Genomic DNA, 17,331 nt, shown 5'->3' with positions numbered 1-17,331 from the left:
GTCCTCTGTGTGGTCACCCTGCAGCTGCGTGATGCTGCCACCAGCTCTGCTGTTTCCCCTGCTCCTAGGCCTGGGAAGCAGCAGTCCCGTCAGGCCTGGCACAACTCTTCACAAGCCCCCCACACCTCCACTGGCAGCCACTGCAGTGTTGCATCAAATTGAAGGAGCAAGCTCAGACAAAGGAAGATGGAGGATTTGGGGGAATGACAGATCCACCTGGGAACTAGGCAAAAACTCCTCAGGAGCGGGAGAGGGAGATCCCAGGCTGACAGGGGAGACATCAGCCAGCTCAGATCCAAGCAAGAGAGAATGCGAGGATGAAACGGATGGGACATCTCTGTGTTTGCACGTGTTGGAAGGAGAATTACATTCTGGCAGCGAGTTTGGGATGCAGCATGGAGGAACCAAAGTAAATAATTTTTAAAAAGAGATAAAAATGAAAATTTGTGCAAGAAAGGAAATGGAGCCATTTTCTATTAGATGGCTCAGTGGAGATCAGTGTTTACATAAATCGTTATAATATATACATGGAATATTAATCTACCTTCAAAATAATAACACAACTATAGTGGGGGAAAGAGGAGGGGGAAACTGTGTGTGTGTGTGTGTGTGTGTGTGTGTGTGAGAGAGAGAGAGAGAGAGAGAGAGAGAGAGAGAGAGAGAAGTGGTGAGGAAATAAATCAATAGTTAATGCCTAATATTGACAAAGCCAGGAAGTACTGCTGGAAGTGTGTTTTATAGGCATGAAAATACCAAAATTACCAACTGAATCGGAATTTGTTGCCTGTTGGGAGTTGGACAGGAGGAGGTACAGGGGACTGCATTTTTTTGTTTTAAAAAATCTTTCTAGAAATATTTGACTTGTTAGATTATGTTCAAGACTTAAATTTTTAAAAAATCAGTATTTTTCCAGGGATTCTATAGAAAACAATGCCAGTGGCGTGGCCTGGTGCACACAGCGAGCACAGGCCCTGCCCACCACCCAGAGAGGCCGCTGTAGAAAGTGGCGTGGGCCAGGGAAGGGTCAGCTATGGCGGCAGTACAGAGACTCTGCCTTGCAAGGCTGAGGAACTTCCTACAGGACACATAATCCACTCTGAGCCCAGGCACGGTACACGTGTGGTGTGGGTTCCTTAGCGAGGCTAAGGCCCAGGCCAAGGGACGTGGTGAGAGGAGGGCCTGGCTCTCTCCTCGAGCTACAGTCCACTCCCAGAACTTGGCGTCTTGTTCTTGCATCTTGGACTCTGCTGACTGAGAGGTCACAGTAACCAAGGGAGGACTCTCCACGGGGCCTCAATCATGTTTCCATTCAGCTGGAAGCTGAGAAATCCACTTACCCAAGTGATTTTGAGCTCCGACACTGGAAAAGCAGGCAAAAAATAGGGTCTTGTGAGGACTGTAATTGGTCCCGGCCTTGAAGCAGAAATCTGGTTGCTGCCACACTGGGGTAGGAAGCAGCAAGTCTGGACCCTCTTGGGAGATTCCTCTTGCCCCATACTGAGAGATGAAAGACAAAGGCATATACTATTCAGCCATAAAAAGGAATGAAATGATACTGATCTAGGTGATACAACATAGGTGAATCTTAAAAACATCACAATAAGTGAGAGAAGTCAGACATGAAAGGCCATATAGTGTATAATTGCATTTAGTGAAATATTCAGAATGGGGAAATCCATAGAGAAAACACAGATTGATGGTTTCAGGGACTAAGGGAAGGCGAATGGGGGCAAGTGCTTAATGGTTATGAGGTTTCTTTCTGGAGCAACGAAATGTTTTGGAACTAGTTAGACATGGTGGTTACACGACATTGTGAATGCACCAACTGCCACTAAAGTTCACTTTAATTTTACGGTCATTAACATTCATTTTAAATGGTTACTTGTGTGTTGTGTGAATTTCACCTCAATAAAAATGGAAAAAAGTGGGCAACCAGAGCAACCCCGATACCGAACCACCGGGCCTCCTATCCTTCGAGACTGCATTTCTGTGAGCTCCGAGGGGAACGTGAAAGGGGGAGAGCAGCAAAAAGCATCAACACCATCTTGACCTCATGCCTGGAGCAAAGGAGGATGGAGCATCTTCCTGTCTTCTTCCTTGCTGGGTAAGATGCAGGCATGTATCAGATATTTGAACTAGTTTTCTTCCCACCTCCCCTTCCTCTTCTGTTCTATAAAGGGTCTGGTGGTGATGGTGACATGTACAACACAGTCCAGACATGTAAGAACACCAGAACAGAATCACAGCTGAATACAGAGACAGCAGCTAGCACTGCAGATCCTGGATTTGGGGCTAGACAGCGTCAGTGTACACAAAAAGCAATGTCCCCTTTGAAGAAGGGGATGAGCACATTTTTATTTATATGAGGGGAGTTGTTAAGGGCTTTTGTTGTTGAATGGGAGAGGGTGCATGCTGCTATCAGGTGGTGAAAGGCCTGAATATGCCAATTAGTCACGCCCATGCAAGGCCATGATTCAGAGGAGAGGAAAGCAAGGAAATAGGTACCACATAGATTGCAGGGTCTGGGGAGGTGGCAGAAGGGGTGTGTAGATGTAGGGAACAGCAGAAACAGCTTCTTGTGTATAGCCACTGGCATCACTAGTTCCCAGCTGGGGCGGCAGTCACACCTCCCTTGGGGCAAGCCCTGAAGAGTGGTTTGGGTTTGTTCCTGGCTGAATCTCTGGTTCTCTTGGAGATTTAATTAACATATTTTCATTAAATTGTTTTCTGCTTAGGTTGGCTAGAGGCCCCGTTTGCCACCAGTCGCTGGTCACCATCCAGTACCATGCTCTTCTGAAGGCTGCTGGGGGTCACACTCTGCCCAGTTGAATGTGGGGATGTGGCCCTGCTCAGTGGTTTTTTGAATCACGCAGACCTGGGTTTGAGTCCTGGCTCCAACACTTCCCAGCCAAGCACAAGTTACTTTACCTCTCCAAGACTCCGTGTCCTCAGGTCGTCAGCTTCCTCAGAAAGTTGTGCGTGAAGAGAAACTGCAGGGTATCTTCAGGACGTGACAGCTGTGGTCAGTAAGAGAATCTGCCCATGTGGAGACACCAGATCAAAGCTGTCCTGCTGGGTATTGAGTGCTGAGGTGGGAAGTGGTTTGTCAGGACACAGTCTGTCCTGACTCACTCTCCAGTCAGGGCTCTAGAAAGCCATGTATTCCGGGTAAGCCCACGGGCACAGCTAAGCCGCTGGTATGTTGCTTCCTCATCTCGCTGACCCCGGCTGTGCTGTCCGGGGGAGGAAGCCCAGCTTTCTCCAGCAGACCAGCGCTGCTCTGACTCGAGTTCCAGGGCACGAGGAGTTAAGCCATTTCGTCCCAAAGAACAAAACTGGAGACAGTGAGTGCCTGAGAGATGCCACCTTGGTGCCTGCATCCACAGCCCATGGCCACTTGGCGGCCTCTGCTTCCCAGCCTAAAGTGACGTGTGTCCCAGACTCTCTGGAGCATGAAGTAGGAGAAAGAGGTGGGTGGCGGTGGCACTGAAGGAGAAAGAATGTGGAGAGAGGCCTCATGCAAAGGGGTGGGTAGCAAGGAGGAGAGCACACACAGAGAAGCAGAGACCCACAAGAGACCAGGAGCAGTCAGGCCCCTTTTTTTAGGGTGACCAGTTCCTTCCAGTCAAAGACATGGACTATGGAAAGGTGGTGTCCACATCCTGGGAACCTGCACCTGGCCTAATTGGTTAATGGGCCACCCAGCAGCCTCCTCTCGCAGCCCCTTCCCAGTCCTGGGGACCTCTCCATATATCTGGGGCTAAGTCAGACACAGGAGCCCCATGTACCATGTCTCTCCTGGGCCTAGACTTCACTCCAGCCAGTGCTGCATACAGTAGCCACACAATGAAAGAATCCTGAGGTCCCCAGAGGGCGCCACCTTCTCCCTCATTGGGGAGGCCTCTCTGTCTTCTGTCTGTTTTTGTCCTGCCGGGTGCTCACGTCAGCACCTCTGACATCAGGCTTCTGATGGGTTCATATAGCCCAGCGGGCACTTCCAGAGCAGAGCACATGAAAGGAGAAGCTGGTCCGTGCTGTCGTGGGGCCCCTGGGTGACATGCCTGGTGCTCAGGGAAAACCGCACCTGCAGGGAGCGTGGCCTGCAGGGGGCACTGTCTTTGGGGCCTCAACCTTAGTTGCCCCAGAACCGCTCCTCCCTCACGACCCTCTGCCTGCATCCTGCCCAAGCACCAGCATCTGTTCAGGGGTGCATTTCTGTCCTAGCCTCAGCTCCCGACTCTGGGTGTTTCCTGAAGCCCACCACCCCTAAGGGAGGAAGATGGGGCGTGCAGATGTTCCAGGACACATGTCCACGTGCTCTGCCGCGAACTGTCGGGCTCCATGCTGCCTTTGCACATCCTTCCAGCCAGTAGTCAGGCAGGCAGAGTGGAAAGAAGAGGCTGGACCAAGGGACAGTTGTACTGACTTTATTCCCCTCCACTCTCCTCACTCACCCGCCTGCATTCCCCACACTCTCGGGGTCTGTGGGGTGGCCACGTGTGACCAGACATCAAGGGTCCACAAGCCTGGGCGCAGGTTTTATTCATTGCTGAGCCCCTGTGAGGGGCATCATGGCAGCTGTGACCCCACGTGCCATCCCAGATGATGGATATGGGGCTTGAGGCCCACCTCTCTCTGGTCACTCCCCTCACCAAGTTGGCCCAGGACCAGGGAGCCCAGAGTTTGCTAAGGAGGGGGAAGGCCCAGATTCTGGACCTGAAACCTAACCCCAGCAGATCTCTAGCAGGAAGCCATGATGCTGAGCCCCTGGCCCCCACCAGCCCTGAAAAGTGGGGTGATGTTGTAGTCGCCTCACTCCAAGATCCAAGTGCTTGTTAAATTGTTTTTAAAAAATAAAAAGTAAATGTAAAGGCTGGTAAAACAAGAATCCCTATCCCTACTGGCACTGCTGAGGTTCCATTATTGCTTCAGACCCTTGTGGTCTGGCCAGAAAGGAGCTCCCAGCAACACTGACCCAAAGGCAGAGCTGTTAGCACCAGGGACACAGGGTTCCTGTCCCCACTGGGACATGGGCCTTCCAGGAGAGGGACTGGCCACGCCTCATGCAGCTATGTGACCGTTCTGACTGGTGCCCATCCTGCCATCTAGGTCCTTCTCCTGCCCTTGTGGGGAAGTGCACGTGAAGAGGAGATCCAGGTCCTGGGACAGGGTTTCACGTGTGCCAGCCCCACCACACCCATCTCTGGCCTGTGTGTCAGTCTGGCCTGACAGACCAGACCCCCCCCAGGCTCTCAAAGGCCGCAGGGAGGCTAGCAGGTGACGAGGCCACCATCCCCTAGGGGAGACCCTGGTGCCAGTGACAGGGATTGGAGACCATGAGGGTCATGGTTCACAGCCCACTGGGGAGATCAACTTTTTTTTTGGAAAATGTGAGCCAGCTCTGAAGAGCTGCCAGGCACTGGGACCAGAGGTTAGAAATTGCAAAGGGAAGGAGATGGGCGGGGGAGGGGGGACCCTGAGGACGTCATGGAAGCCAAGAGATCAAGGGGTGCAAGGGGGGGAAGAGCTACAGTAAAGCAGGAGCTTGGGAGGCCCAGCCTGACCCCATGAGAGATTGGACCCCTAGCCTTGGGGTAGGGGGGCTGCAGGGCAGGGGGCCATCCTCTTCCAGGGAGGGGCCCATCTTTTGTCTCCAGAGGACAGCGGGGGAGCCTGAGAGAGTCTGTAGGCTCTGGCTTGTACCCACCCTCTGCAGCCCCAAACTCAACCAGGCCAGGGCACTGCCCCCTCCAAGCCCAGAGAACAGTCGGGGCTGTGCAGCTTGGATTATAAATCCTCACATCACTCGGGCTCCTTGGACCTGCCCACATCTGTACAGAATAAAGTGCTTAGTTTATTGATGATTAAAATGATCCCAGCCCCCTGCCCCAGTGCCATGGGCCTCACAAGGAGGTCAGTGGGGCTCCGACCCCCTCAGCCCTCGAGCTGTTGGGGCCCAGTGTCCCCTCTGTCCCCCTTGGGGTCAGGCCTTTTCCCACTCCAGACAAGCTGGGAAGGTGGTGTGTGGGGTAGTCCTGGGGTTAAGGTGCAAAGAGTATAACAAACAAAACCATATAAACACAATAGGAGAGAGCTTAACTAGGAAACATGTAGCTTATGGAATCTTCCTCCCCAATTTAAAGGCAGGAAATAAGGACGTTAAATGACAACAAAAAAGGGTGTCCTATTAGTGCTGGCCTCGTGGGGGCAAGAGTTGGGTGCAGAAGGGGGGCCCCCCCAGGGACTCCACCCTGCCCCTGGGCCTGCAATGCAGGCTCCTCTCAAGGTAGCGCTGCAGGTGCCCGCCCCACACCCCCGCCGGTGCAGAGGCCCAGGAGGGACTGGGGCGCTGGACACCAGCCAGAGCCTGGTTGTGGTCAGGCCCACGGAGAGGATGCGCCCCGGTGCTGCCTTTGGGGGTGGAGATGGACACAAACACACACACATCTCCTTCTGGCGCGGGAGAAATAGCAGGGCAGCTGTGAGGGACAGGGTGCTCTGTGTACAGCAGCCCACCCCCTGCCCTCACTGATAGCACCTTGAAACCTTAAAACATCTGCGCAAGCTTCCTGCTAGGGCCCTGCCCCTGGGGTGTCCCCTCCACAGGGATTCTGACTGCAGCCCTGGGAGTCGTGCTGCGGGAGCCAGCCCGTCTGCCTACCCAGGGTTTGGCCCGTAGGACCTTGAGGCCCAGCAGCTTCTGGGGATGTCCTCGCCAGGACTCAGGGTCCTCAGGGTCCCCTGTGCCTGCTAGCAGGGGTGTGGGTAGAGAAAGCAAATCCCTGGGGTCCAGCCCCTGCCTGCCCAACTCCACAAGGTACAGAGCTGGGCCCACAGTCCCCACACCCTTCCACTCCCCACCCAGCACATTCACCAGCCTCCAGTCTCAAGCCCTTGTCTCTGTGTCCACAGCCCTCAGAGCAGGTCCATAAATCCTCCAAGGGGGGCTGGCACCCCAAGTTCTCCCCAAACCCTCTAGGATGAGGGGACAGTTTAGGGGGTACAGATGTGGGGCTGAACTGCTGACACAGACTCAGGGGCGACCTGGCCAACCCCTCTGGCTCAGGCCTCAGCAGGCGTGACCAGTCACACCTGCTGCCCAGACCCCTTCCTCCCCACTGTACCTGCCACCTTCGCACCCCCTCACCTGGAGGGGTGTGCTGCAAATAGTTTCTTCTCTTTTTCCTTCACTTCCCAAAAAAAAACCCCAAAAAAGTAAAGGCTTCAAGGAGTCACTGAAAGGGGGGTACTTGGGAGTGAGGCGTCCCCCACCAGCTCAGGGGGCCCTCCAGCCAGCACAGCCCCCAGGGTCACAGGCCTCAAGCAGAGCAAGTCCAGCCACCAAAGGGGGTGCGGGAGGCTCCAGGCCCGTGTTGCTGCCTCCCCAGGGAGGGGAGGGCCCGGCGGGTCGCTCCCGGGTGGGCCCCTGGGCTCCAGGTCCGCGGTGCAGGTTGGCAGCTAGTTGCCGGCGTTCATCCTCCCGCCCGGGCTGGCAGTGGTGGGGAAGAGCGGAGGGGGGGGCGGGAGGTGGGGCGGGGGCGGCAGGGTCTGGGCCAGCCCGGGGAGCAGGGGCAGCGCGTGCGCCTGGGGCTGGGCGGGGGCCAGGCCCGGGGCGCTGGGGGGCGCGTCGCCGGCCAGGGGGTGGCTGACGCGAAAGCATTTCTCCTTGTGCGCCTTCAGCATGTTGGAGAAGCGGAAGCGCTGGCCGCAGACGTCGCAGGGGTAGGGCTTCTCGCCCGTGTGCGTGCGCCGGTGCCGCTTCATGTTGGGCCGGCTCGTGAAGCTCTTGCCGCAGATCTCGCAGATGTACGGCTTCTCCCCTGGGGTCGGCATGGGCGGCGGGGCGTCACGGGGGGCGGGAGGGGCGCCACACCTGGCCTCCAGGTGCCCCGGGGCGCAGGCGGGCATCCCCCCCTGCTCCCCTCCTCCTGTCCCCAGCACGTTTGCACCAGCCTGTCCCTACCCTGGGAGGCGGAGAGCTGGGCGCTGGGCCTCCCAGAGGAGGGTCAAGGGAGGATCCGAGCAGGGAAGGCGCGTGGCCAGCCCATCCATACCTGTGTGGGTCTTCATGTGCTCGTCGAAGTACTGCTTCATGTTGAAGTCCTTGCCGCACCACTGGCACATGAACTGCTTGTGGCCGATGTGGATGCTCATGTGTGACCGCAGCTGGTACTTGTACTGGAAGCGCTCGTTGCAGTTCTGAGGGTGGGGTGGGGGTGAGGTCCAGGGGCAGAAGCAGGAGCCCCTTCAGGGAGGGAAGGGCTCACCCCTTCCTGTGGGCAGGGCTCAGGAAGGACACACAGGGGAGGGGATCCTGGGCCAGGAGGTGCTCCTGGGGCTGGGCGGTGAACAGGCAGGAGAAAGGCCCTGGGCACACAGGGCCCAAGTGGGAATGGGAGTCAGGAAGTTGGAAGGGCTGCCGCTCAGGGGAGTCTCATGCTGAAGGCAGGAGGCACCTCTCCTTCCTCCTCCTAGAGGGAAGGCCCCCTCATGCCCACTTGCAGCGCCACCTCTGGGCTCTGCTGGAGATGCTCCTCCCTTTGCCTGCCCCATGGTTCCAGCCCATGCAGATGTCCCACCCGGACTGTGTGAGGGTCAGGCAAGGTGTGAGGAAACAGGGCGAGGCAGGGTAAGTGGACCACCAGGTAAGGACAAGGTGGGAGGCGGAGGTGAAAGAAAGTGCACCACTCTTTCTGAACCCCGTCCTCAACTCCCTCTAACCCTTCTGGTTTTTAAGTAGTTGTTCCCCCACCTCCCTGCTGTGCTCTGTCAGGGTGGCCCCTGGGGCAGGTGGAGAAGACAACTCACCTCACATCTGAAAGGCTTCTCCCCAGAGTGCTGCAGTGAGTGCACCTTGAGAGACATGCTGCGCTTGAAGGACTTCCCACAGGTCTCACAGGTGAAGGGCATGTCCTTGGTGTGGGCTATGAAGTGGGCACCATGGCAGTCATGTCTCAGGGGGACCCGCGGACTCCTCCCAAGGGATCCCTGCCTGACCTTTCGCCACAGTGGGCCCACACCCCACCTCCTGGGGCAGCCCTGTGGGAGCCTCCTAGGCACCACCTCCCCTGGAACCTGTCTCATAGCCTTTGACCCCTGCCCTTCCCTCTGGGTTGCGTCTCTCTGTCTGCTCTGAAGTCTGGCTCAGACAAGTAGGGAGGGCCTCCTGGTTCTTAGCCTTTGGCCAAGGGAAACAGCCTAGGCTGCCTCACCCCTAAAGCTTCTGAGAAAGATTAGAGGATCTCAAGTGGGATTGTCCTCAGCTTAAATCCTGACCCAGGGGCCTCCTCGGTGGCACAGCGGTTGAGCGCTGGGCTGTGAAGCTGCCTGCAGCCTCTGCAGCACTGGTTCGATCCCCGGCCACCGGCGAGGGTCCCACATGGCATGCAGGCCTCTCCTGCCACTCGCTGCTCCCCTCAGCAGTGTACTTTGTCAGTCTGCCTGCTCTGCTCCCTGCTCTGGCTCTGGTGAATTCTCTCACCCTCCTGCGCTTCTGACTGTACCCAGAATAAAATAAAATAAAATAAATAATAAATAAATAAATAAATAAATCTTAAAAAAAAAAAAAAAAAATCCTGACCCAGCCTCTGGCTCCCTATGTGGTCTCTGGAACTCAGTATCCTCTTCTATGAGAGAGGCTGGGAAGGTGCCAGACTTTACAGGGAATGACACTCGTAAGGGCCCCAGCCACGGGCTCTAAGCAGTTCAGAGGGCGTCTCATGAACCATGGTGAGGACCAACAAACTCTTCAAGAAATGGGAGGAAGCAACTGGAGATAGGGAGAGCCACCTTGGAACTCTGAGCTGGAGAGTCCAATGCAAGAAAGGACCCTAATTCTGGACTACCCAGCATGCTCCTGGATCACTCAGACCCTAGGACCCCAGCTCTTAGTCAGTTCACACTGGAGGCCACTGGCACTGTCTGGTGAAGAAACAGGGTAAGACCTGGCCAGGAACCCACTGCCAACTTGGTCACCTCTCACTTGAGCCTCAGTTCCTGCACAGGCAAGGAAGGGAGGGTCAACTGAATACCAGACTCCCAGCCAGGCCTATGGCAGAGGGGTGGCCCAATACACTTGGGGGGCCTCCTTCCTATGTCGAGGTGTCACCCCCTGGAGGAGAGTTGCATTCAGACAAGGCTAAGCAGCTTTTTACAGAGGGCTAGAAGGTGAGAATCAGAGGTGCAGCTGTCCTCAAACTGAGACAGAGCCAGTGCCAGCCCACACGGAACTTGGTGTAATTTAGGAAAAGGTGTTCCTTACCCCACGCCGGGATGCACAGTCTGTTTAGCAGTGTGCCAGCTGGATGCTGGCCCCCACCTGTCATCTCTTCCAAGAGCCCTTGTACAGTGTGCAACCTGCCCAACCGAACACGGCAGTCCTGGCCCCAGAGCCCGCCCAGGCACGCCTGCCACTGCAACCAGCCTCCCAGCTGACAGGGCCTTCTCGCCCCTTCACCTTGCCCTTGAATATGACATCCTCCCCAGCACACACACAGCAGCTGGTCCAGTCCTGTCCTCGGGTCCCATCCCTACCAGCTTAGACTTACCAACCATGTGCTTGCGCACGTGGGCCATGGTATAGAACTTCTTCTCACAGATCTCACATGAGAATTTCTTCTCTGCGTAGCCGTGCACGATCTTGTTGTGTTCATGGAGGGACCAGAGCTTCTTAAAAGCTTTGCCACATGTCACACACTGTGGGACGAGAGCACTTTAGGCCCTGGGTTCTGAACTAGGACCATGTGACCTAGGGCAGGTCATGGCCCCTCTCTAGGACGCCACTCCCTGTCCCCTTCACCCCCCCAGCCCCCGAACTAAGCTGGAAAGAGCTCTTAATGTCCAAGGTTCAGCCGAACATGATGTCTGAGCTGGGGACACTAATGCCTTGAACACTTTCCTACTCACCCAGGGCTGCAGCCTGGGCCCATTTTCAACCTTGAACTCAACTGGGGTCAGGGACCACGTCCTCTGTTCTCAAGTCAACAAGCATCTCTACAGAAGGAAGACACTGACTGGCTGCAGGGCCACAGTGAGTGTGGAGCTTATGCAGTCTGGAAGACCCTCCCCGGTAACAGGTCCCGGCACACATGGTGCCTTATCGCCACTGTCTCCCCCAGTGGGGACTGATGCCCTCTCAGCACAGACATCCCTAAGGAGAGAGGCCCAAAGGGCAGGCCGGGGGCACTGCAGGAGGCACTGGAGCCCATCAAACAGTGGAGGATGGTGTAAACCATCGGGCGCACACTCCCCTGCTCCTCTTCCCTGGGGCCCCTGTCCTGCCCATGCCAGTAGGGCCACTCCAGAGGCCTGGCGGCTTGGCCGAAGTTGGATGACACTGCCCGGTTTGGAAGGGGCACAAGAGTCGTTCCCCTTCAGGGGGCAGGCTCAGGTGTATGACAGGTAGAGTCAGAGGGTAGCCGTGAGGGCAGGCAAGTGGGAGCAAGTGCACACGGGTGGGGCAGAGACCAGGTAACCCCTCCAGCAACACTTTCTCCCTGGAGCACTGCAATTAGCAATTACTCCAAGTAATTAGCACCCGCCTACCTGCCCCCATACCTCTCCCTGCTGCAAAAGGTAAAACCCTGTCTGGCAGCCCTGTGTGAGCCCCGCCCTGGGAGGCCAGGTCGCCACAAAATAACTCAGGCTGGCCCAAGGCCTGGCAGCCCTCGGGCTCCCCCAGCTCCACCTACTCTCCCCAAATTTCTCATCCAGCCCTTCTCTAGGCCCAGGCCAGCTGGCATCTTACCAGAACTGAATGTAGGGGTTTCTTCCTACCAGCCCTTGCTCTAGCCAGCCTTTGTGGCAAGTGGAAAATGATGCCCCACACCCCACCCCAGGCACACTCTCTCCTGTCTTCAGGGCTTTTGTGCACTGCGCAGTCTGAAACTACTCACAGTGGCCTCGCTGGGCTGCCTGAGGCTGTGCTAAGGCCTGCTTCTCCTCCTTGTCCCTGGGCCTCACGGGCTCCCAACTCTCCTGTCCTCTCTCCAAGTCACATTCCCCTTTGCCCCTCTGGCCAAGGGTGCAGTTTGTTTCAATTCTATCTACACATTCCTCTGCCTGCCCAAGCCCGGTCTACTCCCTCCTCCAGGAAGCTCTCCTGATGCTGTCCCCGAGCTGTCTGCGCCCTGAGAACCTGGGCCCAGCTCTCCTGGCTCATCCTGGGCCTGGGCTGTGCTCACCATCTGGGGGGTAAGTCTGATCTCCCCAAACCCCCTGGGCCACGTGGGCAGCAGGACACCCGGGGCCCAGGGTCGCTCTGCACTGCCCGGCTTCGCCCGCCGCCCACCTGGATGTTGCGCTCGCAGTCCGTCTGCCGGTGCAGCAGCAGCTCGCTCTCCAGCAGGAAGCGCTTGCCACACTGGTCACAGATCTGCATGCGGCTGTGGGTCACATTCATGTGTTTCTCCAGATACCAGCGGTTGTTGAAGACGCGGGGGCACTTCTGGCACGGGTGGTGCTGCTTCTCCTCCAGCTTCACCTTGGCCCCCATCCCGTCGGCGGGCTGCGGCCCTCGGGCCGGTGCAGGGGCCACTCCCGGGGGTGGCTTGGGCCGCTTCCCACCCCGCCTCCCGGCCTCCTCAGCCTCAGGGGGCGGCCGGCGCCGGGCACCGTCCCGGGACCGAGTGGCCATGCGGCTGTGGGGAGGGGGCTCTGCCCGGCCGCCCCGGGGCCCCCCGGGGCCCTGCCTGCTCCCTGCGTCCCCCTCCTCCTCCTCGTCCTCCTCCTCCTCCGAGCTCTCTTGCTCCTGCTCGCTGTGTCCTTCCTCCTCCTCCTCGTCCTCCTCCTGCCCGCTGTGCCCCTCCTCCCCTTCCTCTCCCTCCTCCTCCTCGTCCTCCTCCTCTCCCTGACTGCCAGCCTCCTCTCCCTCCTCCCCCTCCTCCTCGTCTCCTCCACTACCCCCGGCCTCCTCCTCCTCCTCGTCCTCCTCCTCCTCGTCCTCCTCGTCCTCGTCCTCCTCGTCCTCCTCCTCCGAGTGTCTCTGCAGCCCGTCTTCCCGCCCCAGCATCATAGCGGCCGGGCCCGTGGCAGTGCCCGGCTTGCCCTCGGGCCCCGTGGACACGTGCAGTGTCTGGTTGTTGAGGTTCACCTCCACGATGATCTGGGACTGCTCCCTGCGGCTGTAGGTGCCAGAGCCTGCAAGTTCTTCCTCCAGCTCCTCGCCGCCCTCCAGCTTACACAAGCTGGCCGGGGGCCCGCCGGCCTCGTCGACACCCCCCTCCTTCTCCTCCTTGAAGAAGGGCTGGGCTGGCCCGATGGAGGCAGGCACTGTGCCCCCGGCGGCCCCCGCCCCGTCCTCCACACGCACCGAGTAGGGGTCAGGGCCTTCTCGAGCATAGATCTTGGGCAGGCCCGGGGCGTCGGCCTCCTGCTTGATGTCGCAGTAGTAGGGCGGCGCGGCTGGGGTGCAGCTGCCGGCAGGCTGGGCCAGGGCCACAGTGCCAGGGCCCGGGGGGCCCAGGGAGCGGGCGTCGAGCAGCTCCTGGCAGGAGGCGGCGATGTCGGCCATCTGCAGCAGCGAGGCAGCGCTGAGCACCTCGTGCACGTTGGTTGCGTTGACCAGCAGCTTGGACGTGTAGATGAAGTTGAGGATCTGCTGCAGGCCGCCAGGAGCCAGAGCCTCCAGGGATAGTTCCACCCGCTGCAGCTGCTTGTTCTGGGTGAAGAGCGAGTGGAAGAACTGGCTGTAGGCGGCCAGCACGCCCTTGTGCGCTGGGAAGACGCTGCGCTGGGGCACCAGCACGAGGTCCACGTCGCAGAGGTCAGGCTGGAAGAGGCGCTGCTCGTTCAGGCGGCCCATCAAGCAGGCAAAGTGCAGTGCCACGTCCTCCACCAGCGAGAACTCCGCCGCCGGTGAGTCGGTCGTCTTCTCAACCAGCAACTGCGGGGCGGAAGGCACACGTCAGGTTGGCCGGCCGCGCCCGGTGCCCCCATCCGGGAAGCAGCCCACCCACCACTCCTGGCTCCACATGGCACAAAAAGGGCCCACGCTCAAGCAAGGACATGGGGGGACCAGGATTTGAGTCCCATAGAGCCCGGCCTCTGACCATGAGACTCCTGGTTTAGTGGGTTAACTTTCCTGGGCCTCTAGCTCTTCCCCGTGAAACAGAAAAAGTCATTCCAGAAGAGAAGGGAAGAGGAAGGAAAAGGGATGAAGGTGACCAACCATCCAGGGGTGACCTTTCTGGGCAAATCAGGATTAGGCAGACACCCCAGAAAGGACACAGCAATTCCTTGGGCGTTTTCTGAGCACTGTGGGTTCTCTCCCTCACACTCACAAATAAAGTCAAGCCTGTCCAACCCCAGTTGCCCCAAGAACTGAAATCAGGCTCACTCCCTCACTTTACCACTGAGGGAACCTCACCTTGCCAGCAGCGGGCCCCAAGGCCGAGGCCGAGTGCTACAGGAGAAACTTTAGTGACAAAATCCAGGCCCAGGGCCTGTAACTCCTCCCCAGCCTGGTCCTGCTGCCCTGCTAAGGGTGAATGGTGAACGTCAGCCAGCCCCTCGTTACTCAGCCAGTGCTTGGGCCAGGCCCTCCCCCTGCCTGTAGCCTCAGACCTGGCTGCCAGCGACTCCCCCCATGGGCCTTCTGCAGGAGTAGGCGAACACAACTGTGATACCTCTCTGCCATGCTAGGAGGCAGGAGGCCCCCAAGGCCTGCCCTAGACCCTTTACTGCTTGGCCCCCAGATAAGGGATAGTCCAGAGCAAGAGGCTCCAAGATGGCTCTATCTTGGAGGTCACACCACCTGAGGTCTCTGGAGCCTCAAGAAGGCCCTCAAAGTTTGACAGATCAGATTGTTAGGCCCTTTGGCCAAGTCCTGTACCTGTGAATTGCTCAGAACAGTGGCTGCTTAATTATTTCTGGATCCACCATAGCAGCCCCAGAAGGCAGGCAGCACAGAAGGCAAGGCTGCCCAGTCCCTTGCATCAGTCCAGCACAGCAGATGTCCAATTAATATCTGCTGACTACCTGCTTAGCTGGACCAAGCCTTCCAGTTCCAAGTTCTGACCTTCCTCAGGCTGTGTCCAACCAGGCGTTTCTTGCCCTGCTGCCACAAAGCCATCAGCTCCTCTCCCCCAAGTTGCTCCCTGGAAGCCCTGGGATGAAACTCTGGCCCTGTCCACCACAGTCCACTCCTACCGCCCATGCCAGTGGAGCATAAGATGGCCAGTGTGGTGCCTGTGCTCAACTTCTCAGTCACCTGAGTAAGAATCTGCCCTGGGCTCCACCTTCCACACCCAACGTCCCCGGGCAGCGCCTGCCCGTGCTCCCTCAGATCTCAGTCTCACAGGTCCCCAGCCACAGACACCATCTTCCTTGAGTTCTCCCACCATCACACCTTTCCCCACTTACTCCAAGAAGCCACCCATGTGCCCCTGTCTCAGGGCTATAGGCCCATCCAGTTTTGGCCAATCTAACGGGGAATACAGTGCCAAGGCCCTCCCATCTCTTTCCTCTGACTCATTCTGATTCATCTTCTGGGACCAAACACTCTTGCACAGATGGGGAAATCAAGGCTCAGAATGGGAGGGTCTCATGGTGAGCAGCAGAACCCCTGACTCCCAGCACTGCTGAGATCCCCTTTCCTCCCTGCTAAGAATGGACACTACTCACGTGGCTAGATTTCTTGGCCCTCTAATGACATGAAAAGCAGAAGAAGGCATCTAGAGAACCTCTTCCCAGGGGATCACCTATGTTCCCCAGACCCTGTCACTACTCAGCCCCCAACCCCACTTGCCACCTCCCCTGAGAGCTGTTGTGACCTGCAGGTTCAGGGTACTGAACTGAGGGTTCAGGGTACAACTGGGGTTGTAAGAGAGGCAATTCAGAGCCTCCAGGGGTCATATAGAGGCAGGCAAAGTAGTTTGTCAGTTACGCCTGTTGTGGGATCTCACCCAGGCCACAGGACCCCAGTCCATCCTGCTCCCCTTTTATGGAATGCCCTCCAGTGCCAGCTTGTCATAGGGAAAGGGCAATGCACAACCTTCCTGGGTGCAGATCTGGTCTCAGGATCCAGGTGAAGCCTCTGACCTCAGCAAGGGAAAAGACATCCCCAAGATGGCACCCCCAGGCAAGGAGCACCATCCTTGGCCTTTGGAGGGCCTGAGAACCTCACAGCCTGAGGGGACTTCCTTGACAGGACACACTGATATTGCCTAAGTGCATAACTGGCAGCCTCTCAGCAGGGCACAGCCGCCCCCTAGCCTGGCACCTCCCATACAGGGCCCACCAGCTGTGCCTGCCTTCCCAGCCAGATGTGCCAGTTCCCTGAAGCTACAGACAGCCCTCCCCATCTGGCTGTGCCAGCTGTAGTCAGTGCACCCCACCCCACATCCAGGCCAGGCCAGCAAAGTTAAGATGCAGGACCAGAGGAGAGGTCAGGCACTCCAGTTACCAGGGGGTTCATGTCCTCAAATCCACTCTCCAAGGAAGGCTGGGGTATGAGGGAGAGGAAGGAGACCGGGTGCCAGGGACACCTGCTGAGGCTGCTCACCTGGTCACAACCTTCTAAATCCGAGGGGTACCTTGCCTCCGACTGGACACCACAAGCCCTCCACCCTGTCTCAGGGCCTTCCTTGGCATCCATCTGTACACCCAACCCCAGGCCCACCTTTCCTCTCGGGCCAGCAAGGGGCACAGGCTCATGACTTCCAGGCTCCTCCTTTGGGGAAGGAGGTGTCTATGTCAGCCTTCTCTGCGCTCCTGCCCCCCCAACTCCTTCCCGGAGAAAGAGGCCCAGAGAGGGCCAGGACCGGCCCAAGGTCACACAGGAGTTTGGACCAGAAGTGCGGGCGTCCCCGCCCCCCCACCCAGCCTGGCCCGGGCGCCCCAATCCGAGGCAGGGCGGCTCCAGAGCTCACGTGGCCCAAGGCCCAGGCGGGAATCCGACCTCCCCCCTCCCCATCACCCAGCCGGAGGGCGGCGCCGTCCCGGGCTCCGAGAAGCGCCCCCCTCCGCCGGTGCCCGGCACGGCCACAGCCGCTCGCGCCGGCGCCCCCACCCCAGGAATTTAACCCTCTCTCCGCCGAGGGCCCCGCCGGGGCGCCGCAGTCCCGGCCCGAGGGGACCCGGCGAGGTCGGGGCGGCAGGGAGCGGGGGCAGATGCTTTCGGCCCCTCCACGCGCGCCGGCCCGCGGGGCGCCCGGAAGGGCGGCGCGCGCAGGTGGGCGGATAAGAGGGGGGACAGGCAGGGCCTTGCGTACCATGGTGCCGTGGCGCTGGGGGCTCACAGGGCCCTGCGGGATCGCGCTGCCCCCGGCGGCCGGGCCCGGGCCGCTCCATGAAGCGCCGCGCTGGGGGCCGCCCCCGCGCAGGGGCCCGCGA

At 58.5% G+C, this 17,331-nt stretch overlaps 1 protein-coding gene across 2 annotated transcripts; it reads right to left on the bottom strand.

Moving 5' to 3' along the window:
• Positions 1-1,443: 1,443 nt before the first annotated feature.
• On the bottom strand, positions 1,444-17,267 carry ZBTB47 (zinc finger and BTB domain containing 47). Of its 2 annotated transcripts, XR_008551122.1 has the most exons (7): positions 17,211-17,267; positions 12,290-13,882; positions 10,548-10,695; positions 8,809-8,924; positions 8,055-8,199; positions 2,929-7,820; positions 1,444-1,497 (listed from the first exon to the last, which is right to left on the bottom strand). XR_008551122.1 is itself a non-coding variant. In XM_037526923.2 (6 exons), the coding sequence occupies exons 1-6, from the start codon at positions 17,211-17,213 to the stop codon at positions 7,459-7,461; spliced, it is 2,367 nt and encodes a 788-aa protein (XP_037382820.1). In that variant the 5' UTR covers positions 17,214-17,267; the 3' UTR covers positions 2,800-7,458. The 2 variants fall into 2 exon arrangements, 1 of the variants encoding a protein (XP_037382820.1); XM_037526923.2 differs by lacking the exon at positions 1,444-1,497 and having other exon boundaries at positions 2,800-7,820.
• Positions 17,268-17,331: the final 64 nt, after the last annotated feature.

Source organism: Talpa occidentalis, unplaced genomic scaffold (assembly GCF_014898055.3).
Source record: "Talpa occidentalis isolate TD23 unplaced genomic scaffold, MPIMG_talOcc4v2.1 talOcc4.10, whole genome shotgun sequence".
In the NCBI taxonomy this organism is placed as follows: domain Eukaryota; kingdom Metazoa; phylum Chordata; class Mammalia; order Eulipotyphla; family Talpidae; genus Talpa; species Talpa occidentalis.
The sequence above is the reverse complement of the archived record's forward strand: the minus strand, read 5'-3'. Positions and strand labels throughout refer to the sequence as shown.

Coding starts and splice junctions, on each gene's coding strand:
- ZBTB47 (XM_037526923.2), bottom strand. Junction 8,200..8,808: donor AGAAGCCTTTCAGATGTGAG/GTGAGTTGTCTT, acceptor CCCCACCCTCAG/AACTGCAACGAGCGCTTCCA. Junction 7,821..8,054: donor GCACATGAAGACCCACACAG/GTATGGATGGGC, acceptor TGCCGACCCCAG/GGGAGAAGCCGTACATCTGC.